Below are 13,494 nucleotides of genomic sequence, written 5' to 3'. Positions count from 1 at the left end.
TATAAAACAAGAAGCAGGTGTGTGTTTTTACCTCATTTGGCCTCCTTACAGTGGCTTTCAACGCACCTTTGGCTAGTAAATTCATGTTTTGTTAGTGATTTATGAGATTTATATGAAAGAAATATGCAGAAAACTTTACAGACATTTATTATAACAGTGAGAAAACTGTTTCACAAAGTTAAGACCCAATCTGTGTGTACACAACCCGGTCTCACGGGAAGGCGTATGAATAGCACAACATTACAAGGACACGCCGCATGTCATGAGGACGCATTTTAGGCTTTTGGTGTGTCATTTGTACGCCATGGAAGAGGCAAGAGGTTGAGGCAACAAAACCACTCACTTTTGTCATGGTTGGGCTTAAAATAAGAACGCAAACTAAGTAGAATACGTACGAAACAACTTAACATAAGTATGAAAAACACGTCACTAGCGTAACTTACAAAACATCGGTCTCCAACATCTGTCTCTTGAAAGTCCTGTGTTTGTTGGACTCATAGGCGCAGTTTGAACTTTAAGGTTGGGGGTTCACAAAAAAAATCTAGAGGGAATGTAATGTGTACAACGCAGAGAGGTCTAATGTATTGGGATGCGTGTAGTCTACATATTACACCCTCCAAACAGAATGTGACGCGAGCAAGCATAGGTGGCAAAATCAGTTTGACTGCACTGTTTTCTATTGGAATGAACTAACTGTCCGCGAGCGACGAAGCGCAGCACGATGTTTTGAGGTGAACTTTTATCAGATGCCCAGTTTATATTTATTCCTTATTCAAACGGACAAGGAACGGCTGATTGGTGAAATTGAAATGAAGAGTTATCACTACATTTCACTACAAACACTAAAATAAGGTGACAGCTGGCTGGAGTGAGATCACCAGGAACCTGAAAGTTTACTTAGACTACTGTTTGCTGTATTGTATCATTTTCAGTAAATATCGCAGTATAAAACCTGTTTTCTGTTTAAAAAGAGAGCAAGTACTACCCACCCATCTTTTAAGTGGTTACGTCTCTTGTCTGATCTTGACCAAACAGCTGACAGGTACGTGGTTTGTTTACATGGCGTAAAATAAGTGCATATTTGACGGTGCGTGGACAGAGAGTGTCTGATGTTATTAGGCTATAAGTAAATAAAAATACCACATTATTCTGTCAATATGAAGACACAAGGTCGACATTATTCATCATTACAATAAACTATTAGTTCTAGGTTATTATAAAAAAGAATATAGATGCATTTCTAGGGAGTTCAGTGAGCACCCTGAACCAACACAAACTGCGCCTGTGCGCCTCCTCTCCCGCCCGCCATAAGTGGTCTTTCTCGCTTTTTATTCTACGTCACTAACTCTAGGTCACGTCTAGAAGGTAGCCCTCCAATTGCGAAAACTTGCAAAAACTCTCACGGCGCTCGCTGTCCGACGACCTATCCTAACCTTTACCATTCGAAGTCAATGCCTAACCTGCCTAGTTTCGCAATTTGCGTGTTACTTTCTAGACACGACCCAAACTCTACTCATAGCATTTTTACTCTCAGTACAGGTCCAGACTACGTGGCGTACCAATGACACACCAAAAGCAAGAAAGAACCTTCTTATTGCACGCTAAATGCCTTGGGCATTATCGTGTCATTCATACACCTTTTCATGTGTACAGCGCCTTGTCTGCTGTGACATCATAGTTGAGTCCACTTGGTCTACATTTCCATCGTGTACAATTTAATTGTTTTGTCGAAATGTATACTCAGGAGGAAATCACATTGCAGTGCTGACATATGGCGCCGCACACCAATCACAGATTGTGCTTTTAAAGTACTCTGAATGGCACAAGCGTCTCCACTCTCCACAACGAGGACGGACATTTAAAAAGGAGCGTCGGTACAAAAAGCAAAGCAGCTATATACTGTAACAACCAGGCAAATATAGGCATTCACGCTGACATTCACCGAGAAGCGGAGAGCTTCCAACGTAGCGTATCACAACACAGCCCACACCGTTAAAAACACACATTATATTATGCATCTGTCACCTTAAATAGAAAATAGAGGTAGAAGCGTAAAACTTAATCCTGCTGACGCAATCAGAAGTGGCGTTGATTGTCAATGTTTCTGGCATTAAGGATATGCAGTAATTTGGAATGAAAGCTTTCATTAATGATCATAAAGAGGTCTTACGTAATATTAGGCGGAGGAGATAGAACTGTGAACGATATGATCAGCAGCGAAGGACCTGAGGGAGTATTCTTCTGTGCTTTTCAAGGAACGTGGGCTGATTTAGTCAGAACTGCTTGAAATAATATGAACACTTTGAAACACGCCATAAAACCAAAACAATATTCTTTGAGCCTACAGGATCTTTCTCAAATTCACCGTCACTGAAACAGCTTTGGTTCTCTCACAAAGATGTGTTACATAGCCTGAGTTCTCTCACATGGTAAGATCTGAATTCTGTGTTATCATAGATCAAGTAACTCAACTCACACAGTCGGTGTTTGATCCCTAACTTACCCTGACTAATATGCTAATATAAGTTGTCCTTCCTGAGAGTTTCTTATTCTTCCTCTTTAGCTTTTACTCCTTAAGATACAATTAAGAAACGACAGTCAAGCACAGAGATAGGAGGTAGAAAGACAGCAAATATAGGCTGAATATAGCAGAGCTTAAAAGAGATCGACATGCTTCCTCTCCTTAAAACAGCAACCGTCCTCCCTACATGCAGTTAGTCCCTGGACCTCTCAGCTCAGGGGCCGAATAGTGTCTCCTGCGGACCGCCTCTGCCTCCTTCTTCTGCCCCCCTGCCAGCCGCTCTGGCCCCTCTGGGGGAAGCCGGGGTTGTGGTGCCTTCAGGGACTCACACCCCCTCTCTGACTCACTGGGTGAGGTTTTTGGCTCCAGGGAGGCTGACAGTGGAGGCTGGGGGGCTGTGATAGGGGTGAGAGCCAGGCAGATGTCCCCCACACTGAGCTGGCGGCAGTGCAGTCCACAGAGACGGGCGGTCCTCTGAGGGCTGCAGGAAGACCAGCCCCTCCCACGCACAAAGAACGGGTACTCCACGTAGACGTCCACCAACTCCTGGAGGAGGAGGAGGTTACCGGGGAGATTAGACACAGAGATGCAGTTTACACACTCGTTCACCAGGGGGTGCTACTGCTCCAGTTTGGAGAATTTATTTTATGTACTTAATCTGAAACATTTGTTTCCTTTAATAAGTGCAGAGTTGTACTAATAAGATATTTATTTCAATTTAAAAAATTACTATTAAACCGTTTTAGATCACATCCCCGGTCATACTGTGCACCTTTTTAACAACACATACAAATTAAAAAAAAATAAAATAAATTTCTTTGTATTTTTATATCAAATCCAAATTTATAAATCTAATTTGAATCAGATCCAATCATCTTTTCTTCCTGTAAAACAAAATATGACGCGTGCTGACGTAAGCTAGTACCGACCAACTTCAACCAATAATATCGGGACATCTATCCATCAATCAATCTGCAACTTTTAGCAACAAGGGAGGTGTTTGTGTGGCGCCACAGTCCTCTGTAGCTCCGTATCGAGCTAAACTCTAAGCCCGCCCACTTTATAGCGGTCCAATCAAATGCGAATGATTGATTTAAATCCCTCTTGTAACTGTACACAGCTCAAATATTCAGTTTCACTGGGGAGTACGTCACAGTACAGAAGCTAACGGCGCTCTGACCTCCTTTAAAACCGATAACCCTGACATATAACTGAAAGGTTGATATCATTTTACAACATGCCAAACACAACGTTAGGTTAAAGGTCCTGCCATAGTGAAATGAAATGTCAATAGTTATTTGGGTAATTACCAGCTGCGTCAGCGTGTGTTTAGTATTGTTTTCACTTTGTGAGTCTGTATGTGTGTCATCGTGTCATTGTGTCATCCTGGGGACACCGACTGTAGCGGGGAACTACCACAGAAGTAGGGCTGCAACGATACATTTCTCTGGATCGATATATCAATTTGAATTATCAACAATCCAAAATCATCGATGCAAAGTAAAAATATCAATACATATCATCTTTAAGACATGCCTTTATTTTGAATTTCACACTTCATTTCACATTTCTTTTTAGTAAAAAGAAAAGATTGTTTAAATGTCTGGAAGAGCTCAGTAATAAAACTGTCAAATCATATTTTAGTTGCTTTTTGTGAGGTGATATAAATGTAACTGATTGTGTTGAATGGGCTTATGATATCGTCTCATATCGATGGCAGGCCTCAGGAATTGAACCAAATTGAAATTGTTTCGTGTCAGACTTTGTCATATCAACAAATATTATATCATTGTCCAAAGAATCAATATAATATCGTACTGTGATGAAACTGGTGATTTACAGCCCTACACAGAGGTGGTTTTGAGTACTTTGCCAGGTGTTTCTATATCTGTCTGTGGACAGATTTTGTCAACACGACGGCGTCACAAACGTACAAGATGCAGTCACGAAACTTTACAGGTGTATAGTTGACTGGGGGCACCAGTGTCAGAAAGTATGCAAACAATTGGGACCTACTACTTCGTCATAAAATTGCACCTTGAACTTTGACCCTCTTGCTCATAGATCCGCTGCGCAGAGGATTGTGGGTCAGAATAGCCAGAAAAGCATGCTGGCTTGCATACTGCAAAACGCGACCGGATGCAGTAGAAACATCTTGGTATTTAACTTTCTGGTATTTAAATTTCAAATGTCAAAGATTGTACAGCATCTCCCATCTGACCTGAATGCAACATTTGGAAGACATACCACGTAAGAAAAGGAATGCATGTAAAGGGTCTGTTGTGAATAGTGAATACTACAAATTGATTTTCTCTTACCTGGGACTGCTGGTCGTGAAGCAGGATGAGGAGTCGCGAGATCGTGGAGGAGGAGGATGCTGAAGGTGAGATGTTCTGCACCGTGCAGCAGCTCAGGCGCAGGTCTGGACAGGCCTGTGATCCCAGCAGGAAGTCCTCCGTCTGCAGGTGTTCCACCCTCCTCAGCCGCCCGTCTCTGAGCTCGATCAGAGAGCCGGCCACGAAGTGAGGGAGCAGCCAGGGGAAACGGTTCGGAGAGGAAGAGGAGGAAGAAGAAGAAGCCTGCTCAGAGGAGGGGAGAGCAGAAGATCTTGACGCGTCCTCCTTCGTGGAGGTGTTGCTTGAGATTTCGTCGGGGGAAACTCTTATGAAGGAAGCGGGATGTTTGGCAACCTTTGCTGATTTGTGCGACGCATCGTATTGCAGGTCCTCGTGTGGAGAGTGAGGTAGGCATGTGCTCAGTGATGGAGGACTTTTTTCAACCCTGGGAAAATACTCAACTTTTCTGTCTCTTCTCCTCACATATGGCCCTTTATTCCTCCCGTTGCTCTGCCTCTCTGCGATAAAACTCTTGTCCCTTAATGTCTTGAGCTGCTCCCAGCCGTACCCTCCACCCACCCTTTGGAAACCCTCAGTAACCAGGGAGACGGGGCTGAACCTGGAGGGGTGGTGCGGGTGGCCCAGGTGGAGCGCAGGTGTGCCAGACAGGTGGTGCTGATAGTGGTGGGAAAAGGCCCATCCGGGGTGCAGGGGGTTGAAATCTCTCCACTCCGCCCAGCCATGATGATCCCTGAACGCAGAGAGGTCGTGAGGTTTGGACCTGGTGGATGAGTGAGTCTGCATCCAGGGCTGGTACAGCGCAGGAACCCGTCTCGGAACGGGCTGGAAAGGGCCCGTGTGCTTCGTCTTAAATTCCCCATGGCTCTTGTAAGGGTAGGGCGCCTTGAATGTCGCAGCATCACACTGCTGCTGCTGCGGCGGCGGCGGTGAGCTCAGCCTTTGGTCCCTCTTTTTGAGCGGGAGTCTGTCCCGGTCTGGGACTAGAGCCGGGTCCGCCGTGAAGCTCATTGGCTCACGCTGCCTGTCACTCGCGCTTGCACTTCATGCCCTCCTGCAGAAGCTGAGGAGGTGTTGCGATCACAGACTCCAGTCTCTTGGCAAGCGTTGCGGATAGTTAGGTCCAAGGTCGTCACGATCTGAAAAAGTAGAAGAAACAAATATCACTGCACTTAATATCCTCGCAAACAAGGCGTCACGCCAGAGAAAATCATTACTCTACTCAGACTCTCTTTCTTTGTCACTTTGTCTCTCTCTTTAGAAATGTCTTGATAAATGAAAGAACTTTCCTCCTCCCGTCTGAATGCGCCACCTGGTGAGATCATTGCCTGCAAATATCCCTTTGACACAACAACAATACCCTCACAATTAGCGTGGAAGAAGGCTTTCCAACCACCAGTTGCTGTACTGAAGGGGCTCAGTTTGATGGACATTTACCAACTCCTTCGTAAAAAAAAAAAAAAAAAAAAAAGTTACTATGGTTACAATGTACTGTACTGCACAGTGTGGTTGTGATGCGTAGTGAGAACAATGCAAAGTAAAACGTTGGGGGTGTAAAGTTAGAAGTTACATTTTATCATAAGGTTAATATTATTGTTTAAAGCAGCAGTAGGCAGAATATTTTTGGCCTCATTGGGCAAAAATTCCATAATAACCTTTCAGCATATTGTAATTCAAGTGTTCTGAGAGAAAACTAGACTTCTGCACCTCCTCATGGCTCTGTTTTCAGGCTTTAAAAAATATAGCTCGTGATGGGAGACTTTGGCCAATCACAGATCATTTCAGAGAGAGAGAGCGTTCCTATTGGTTGTTCCTTCAACGGAGGCAGCTGTCAGTCACTCGTGAACTCCAATCAAATGGTCAAACTAGGCAGCGCTGATCAACTACGAATCAATATTCTGTTACTGTAATGCCTATTTCTCACCTCAAATGTTTTCAATAACATCTTGTAGTGTACTGTTTAGCTGTAAAATTAGAAAGTTTGCTCCGGCTGGTGGGCGGTGCTTGGTATTTCCTCAACTGATCTCAACATGGCTGCTGTGTCACAAACTTTCTCATTTTACAGCTAAACAGTACACTAGAAGATGTTTCTGAAAACATTAGAGGCGAGAAATAGACATTACAGTAACAGAATATTGATTCATATTTGATCAGCGCTGCCTAGTTTGACCGTTAGATCGGAGTTCGCGAGTGATTGACAGCTGCTCATAAACTCATAGGGAGATAAATCACTCTGATTGGCGGTTCAGCTAGAACCAATCAGTACACGAGAAGAGAAACGGACGTGAGGAAAGAAACCCAACGAGTACAGTCAAGAGGAAAAACACAGAATGCTCTTCTCATTTTTCATCTTGATCTAATCGCATCATTCCAATATACGGATATTTTTACAACGACATCTGGAATGAAGCTAAGTGGTGAGTGAGAGTGGTGTGAAAATGGTCGACAAACGCTGCTTTGTTTCATGTAAGTATCATAACAACGGCTTGAATATCTCCACAGGCCTCGGTCTTCCGGTTTCCCGTTTTGAATGACGAATACAGACTACTGTTACCTGCTGGTGTGGAGAGTTATTTCATCTCACGAAGGCGCAGAACGTGAGTGGTAGCTGGCCGTTGGATGTAGTCTTTGTGGTGTGTTCGAGTGCAACTTTTTGACAAAGGCGACGTGAGGCGACTCAACAGTCGGCCTTCATCACTGCTATTTCTTTGATGTCAAGTTGGTGTGTACTCAGCTTTATGAGCACTAGAGGACACCGGAGGACACAGAGGCACATGATTTTTTTCAGATTACCTGTCTCATGCACTACTGTCAGGATATAATGAGTGTTTTATAAAAATAACTTTGAAATCATTAAATCATATTTGCTCCATTTCTACCGTCTGCAGCTTTAATCAAGTTCTCACGGTGACATTTTCCACTACAAAACAAAGGAAAGTGTGTGTATTCAGTGTGCCGGATGTTAAACCCTGCATCTTTCTCATGGGACCGATCGCCAACACCTCAAGCTAGTGAAACCCCCATCATCCTCCTTACATGCATGCACAATAGTGAGTCAGTTCACTGAGGGGGGCTAAATATAAGCACCTTGTGGCCACACACACACAACAGTTTCTCACCTATTCAAAGACTGTGCAGACACAAAGTGATGCGGGCTAGTAAAGAGCATTGCAGGACTTTTTACAGCCTGTCAATGCAAAGCTCATCTCAATGCCCTGCATTATGTCATCATCATAGCTGAGCAACGCCGCTGAATGGACCTCTTTCACTCTGCCCGACAGGCATGTCTGATATGAGCGGGTGCTTTATTATGTGTGTGTGTGTGTGGGATCAGACAACACCCTCACACTGGCTTTCCTGTGCGAGCTCTCAGCAGTATACCATGACACATACACAAGATAAGTATTTGTCAGCTAAATGCCTGCAGTGAAAATGTAAATTCATTCAAAAAAGCTTCGAGGTGTGGGCTGCCTACTCTGCAGACACACAGGTACGATCAGATTAGGGCTGCAACTAACAGTTTTCATCGTCGATTAATCTGTTGATTATTGTCTCGATTAATTGTTTGGTTTATAAAATGTCAGAAAAGGGGTTTCCCAAAGCCCGAGATGACGTCCTCAAATGTTTTGTTTTGTCCACAAATCGAAGATATTCAGTGTACAGTCATAGAGGAGTGAAGAAACCACAAAATATTCACATTTAAGAAGCTGGAATCAGAGATTTTTTTCTTAAAAAAATCACTCAAACAGATTATCAAACTAGTTAGCAATTCATTTAATAGTTGACAACCAACCGATTAATCGGTGCAGCTCTAGATCAGATCATGACCCAAACAGGCCAACGCTGTGATGTCACCCAGACTGAATAACCTTATGAGGTGATCAGGTATTACCACAGGTCGCTAATCCATGGAAATGAAATGTTTACACAGCGGTGTTTGGTGTCATCATGAGAGTGTTAATCTGGCCCTGAGGGACAGGATTATTTGCATATAGTGACTTGATGTTTCTATCTATGGAGCTGTAGCGCGACACAACCAAATATAACCACAAAAGAGTTCCTTAAACGTGCATTCAGAGTGAAAAACTAATGCATGTATCACAACTCTCTTGGTGGATTTACAGACAGGAACATGCTACATAAATCAGAGAAGCTTCATGTTGGAGACTTACTTACATGTTCCTCCATCCATCCATCCATGCGTGCGTCTCTCTGTGCGACCCATCTTCACAAAACGCGTCCATCCATGTTCACAGACTCACACCTGTCTGGCTCGTGTCCTCCTCCCCGGCTGCAGGTGAAAAAGGCAAAACAGAGCAGAATGATGAAGCAACCAGACTCAACACACTGTCTATCAGACACGCTCTCCTCCCTTTCTCTCCTCCTCCTCCTCTCCTCTCTCTCTTTTTCTCTCTCTCTCCCCTCCTACTCGCTTTTACATTTTACACTCCCACTCTACTCAGTCAGTCAGTCCTGTTAACCTTTCTCAGACAGATTTGATGTCCCTCCCTCTCTTACTTTCTTTTTCTCTCTCACATCTGAACTTGTCCACCCCGTGTTTGCTGCCGAGTAGCACTCTCAGCCTCTCTCCCATTCGTAATCACTCTCCTCTTCCCCTCTCCATATTCCACACACTCTCTCCTTCACTCTCCGTTGTTGGGTGTATAATTAGAAATGAGACTGCTGTGCAACTCCTCAGCTGATGGTAGGCGTATGACTGCCTGATGGCTTTGGCGCTTTGCCTGGCGGAGTGAGGGCGGGTAAACCGTTGCTTTAGACTATAGCGTGGACGCACACAAGCTTTAAAAAAAAAGAAAAGAAAAAAAAGGAGATTGCAAAACAGAAATGTTGCCATCACGTCTGCAATCTGAGAGCAAATAGCTTTCACTTGCTATCAGGGCCGGCTTAAAGCTGAAGTAGGCGAGATAGGAGCATATATAATTAAAAAAAGTTATTTTTATAAAATGGTCACTACATTCTGACAGTAGTACATGAAACAGGTAATCTGAAAAAAATCACGTGCCTCTGTGTCCTCCGGTGCTCCTAACGGCATCTGCAAAATTTCACAGACCGGAGGAAAACAAGCAGTAAGAGCTGATCTGAGGTCTGCTATCTATGAGAACCGGCTCTCAATCACTCGCAAACTTCGACCAAACGGTCAAACTAGGCAGCGCTGATCAAATATGAATCAATATTATGTTACGTTAATGCCTATTTCTCTCCTCAAATGTTTTCAGAATCATCTTGTAGTGCACGGTTTAGCTGTAAAATGAGAAAGTTTGTGACGCCGCCGCCATTGTAAAATCTGTTGTAGGAACGCCAAGTTTCGGTCACATGACCGGAGCACAGCCAGAAATGTTGGTGTCCTTTCTCATTTTCTGCACTGAGGTAACAAAAGAACTAGTAAAGAAAGAAAGAAATAAACTGCAGCAAGGACTCAGCGCCAGCACATGGGCGCCTGCTCCACCAGAGGCCTGTACTACGGAGCGAGTTCAACATACCCGGGGTACCTTCTCGCTATCTGGCTCATTTTAACAACTGCGATCCCGCTAAGCGGTCCTACGACGCTGGTTATCAACTCGGTAAATCAACTCAGGGTTTCTCAATCTGGCTGAGCACGTTTACATAAAAAGGGGCGGTGTGTGCAGCGTGTGACCAATCACAAACACGGACAATTCTACTGTCAGCAGAGGGGCACATTTTACAAATGAAAAGCAAACTATAATAGACAAATATGAAGGAGTTAAACACATAATTCAGGCTAATTTTAACACAATTGAAGCAGCCAAATGCAGGAAGGACAGCTGGCAAAAGAAGAAATTGCCGACGTGCGAATGCATAAATTAACAGATTTATTAATTTAACGGGATACTCAAAAGTCAGATATAGTCGTCTAGACGGGGCAGTGATATAAAAAGCTTTCATAATATAATAGATGAGTAGATTACACTTCATTATGACCTCTGACAACAATGTGGCGGGTATGACTATTTCCGCCTTCTTTCAGCTGCGTCCTCGACTCCGGCGGTGTGAAAGGGACTTGAGAGCAAGTAAAGAAATAAATATAAAAAGCACCCAAAGCACACAGCCAGCTGTCCTTCCAGCATTTGTCAGTTTAAACTGTGTTGGTTTTAGTCTGGATTATGATTTAAACTTCTTCTTATTTGTGTAATATTATCATACGATCTGCGTACAGATCTTTAATCGGTCAGTAGGCGGTGCTTTCATATGAGTTGATCTCTTATCTGGAACATAACCTGTTCTGCAGCAAGTTAGGTGTTCAGCATAAGTTACCATGGCGATCTACCCCAGTAAGAAGTGATCCACCTTCGTAGGACTGAAAACCCAGAGTTAACCCTGAAGTTACCTCGCTAACTCCAAATCCCGCTTTGTAGTACAGGGCTCAGGTGAGCCACCTACAAAGAAATACACTTTTCACCCCTGTAACTCTCCTTCTCACCCTTCTTCATCTGCCTGGCCGAACTTATTTCTTAATAAAAGCGTAAATTGTAGTGAAACTGACTAAACACTTTTAAGCCAACAATATCAGGGACCAATTGTTTATGTATATTATAATAAATAAGTCATGAAAATAAAAATAATGGGTAGACTAAAGCCGACAGTGCGGGACACACCGTAAAAACTAAGCCGATAGACGCTCACCGACGGCCCCGAACTGTCCAACGGACGGCCTTCGGCTTGGTGTGTCTGGGCCTTAACCGTAGAGCGGCTGCACGACCTTGGGCACCAAAAAGGCTAGATCCAGCCCTGCTTGTTGCTAATTCTTCCTGATGTTGTTTTACTCACCTCGGTGGGAAGACTAATACCGTGTCATCCTGAATGAGCGAGATGCCAAGCCCCACGAATGCTTTGAAATGGCCAGTAATTGCTTTTGAGCAAAGTGTTCAAAAGGTCAACGTAAAGCAGCACTGAAGCCAACTTTCTGCAGAAAAAAGAAGGCCTTTCATGGTTGTGCAGACAACATAAACCATGACCCACCCCCCTCACTCACGCCCGCTCGCTTTCTATACGTTTCTCCTCACTTTCTTCTTGCTTGCTTTCTTTCTCGCCTCCCTCTTTCATCTCATTTTAAAAACACAAGCAAGAGGACTTGGCTTTTGTTTCCTGCAGCGCAGCAGCCCAGTTCTCAGCTATTGATTCTGCAAGGCCTCAGCAGGTGAACCCCCAGTCATGAGGAAGCCCACGCATAATCTAGTTTGAGGTAGAGAGGATTTCTCACTTTGAGTCACATCATGCTTCCTCTGCCCACTCTCTCTCTCTCTCTTTCTCTGTTTTAGCTCTGTCTTTATTGTCACACACACACACACGCTGGAGAAAGTTCACAGCATGCTACGATGCAGCATCGCAGTCTTCGCCACATCTGGCATATTTAGGCTAAACCACCACAACCACTGACATTTACAAAGAGTGTGTTTTTATTGATAGAAATCGCCAGTCACTCCCACCACTTCCCAACTGCCACATCACAGCCTGTGTTTTGAAGCTTCACTTTTTCAGCTTGGCACGAATGCCGAGTTAAAGTTTCCGTGCTTTGTGCAGATAAGCATTTATGAAGGTTTGTTATTGATTTGTTGCCTCATGTGAAGAACTATGTACTGTGGTTTTTGTTAAGTATTCTATGTGCGCATCTATGTTCCAATTCTCACACAGAGATTCTTGCAATGACTCACGGCAGAATCTTTTTCCTGCCTGCAACTGAGGCAGGCACGCTTCTTTTAAAGCCTCTTTCAAACGTCGATGCAGTGTTTTGGAAAAAGGCAATGATGTAATGGTGCTTTGTGAAGCCTCTGCATGCAAACATTGTGTAATCAGCATGTCCAGCTTAGACGGACTGGAAATGTCCTCTGTTGTCCACTAGATGGTGTCTAGGACACACAGATTATCAGATGTTATAATGAGGTCTGAGAGTTCATTCTCATAGAAGTAATGTACTTATTCTCACCGTTTGGAAATGATGTTTTGAGGAAATATGAGGATTTTGAGGAAAGTTTTCTACTGCCAAAATTGAGTGTTGTTTGGTTGTTTTTAGTATATTATTGATTTATTAGAGAGTCAATGTCAGTAAATGAGGGGAGAGAGAGATGGGGAATGACCTTCTTATCAGTGGGCAACCTCTGATTCTGAGAAGTGAAGCCAAAGCAGAAGTTTCTTAAACTTACATTCTTTCTAATAGCCAGCAGGGGGCGACTCCTCTGGTTGCAAAAATGGTCTAAAAAAAAAAAAAAACTGTCATAGCCCATTTTCAAAGGGGTCTCTTGACCTTTGACCTCAAGATATGTGAATGAAAATGGGTTCTGTGGGTACCCACGAGTCTCCCCTTTACAGACATGCCCACTTTCTGATAATCATATGCAGTTTGGGGCAAGTCATAGTCAAGTCAGCACACTGACACACTGACAGCTGTTGTTTCCTGTTGGGCTGCAGTTTGCCATGTTATGATTTGAGCATTTATTTTATGCTAAATGCAGTACCTGTGAGGGTTTCTGGACAATATTTGTCATTATTTTGTGTTGTTAATTGATTTCCAATAATAAATATATACATACATTTGCATAAAGCAACATATTTGCCCACTCCCATGTTGATAAGAGTATTAAA

The 13,494-nt window shown here is 43.6% G+C and overlaps 1 protein-coding gene across 4 annotated transcripts in view; it reads right to left on the bottom strand.

Moving 5' to 3' along the window:
• Positions 1–74: 74 nt before the first annotated feature.
• The window catches only part of LOC141754143 (uncharacterized), a 44,957-nt gene continuing 31,537 nt past the window's right edge, over positions 75–13,494 (bottom strand). The window contains exons 1-4 of one of the 4 annotated variants that reach the window (XM_074613302.1): positions 9,394–9,569; positions 9,052–9,166; positions 4,840–6,014; positions 75–3,067 (exon numbers count right to left, since the gene is read on the bottom strand). In XM_074613302.1, coding sequence (XP_074469403.1) covers positions 2,705–3,067; positions 4,840–5,886 — 1,410 coding nt within the window. In that variant the 5' untranslated portion in view covers positions 5,887–6,014; positions 9,052–9,166; positions 9,394–9,569 and the 3' untranslated portion in view covers positions 75–2,704. Of the gene's footprint in view, positions 3,068–4,839; positions 6,015–9,051; positions 9,268–9,393; positions 9,570–13,494 lie in introns of those variants that run through there. The other 3 variants (XM_074613227.1, XM_074613150.1, XM_074613073.1) reach the window with 3 other exon arrangements.

The sequence above is a fragment of the Sebastes fasciatus genome, chromosome 1 (assembly GCF_043250625.1).
Source record: "Sebastes fasciatus isolate fSebFas1 chromosome 1, fSebFas1.pri, whole genome shotgun sequence".
Lineage (NCBI taxonomy): Eukaryota > Metazoa > Chordata > Actinopteri > Perciformes > Sebastidae > Sebastes > Sebastes fasciatus.
The sequence above is the reverse complement of the archived record's forward strand: the minus strand, read 5'-3'. Positions and strand labels throughout refer to the sequence as shown.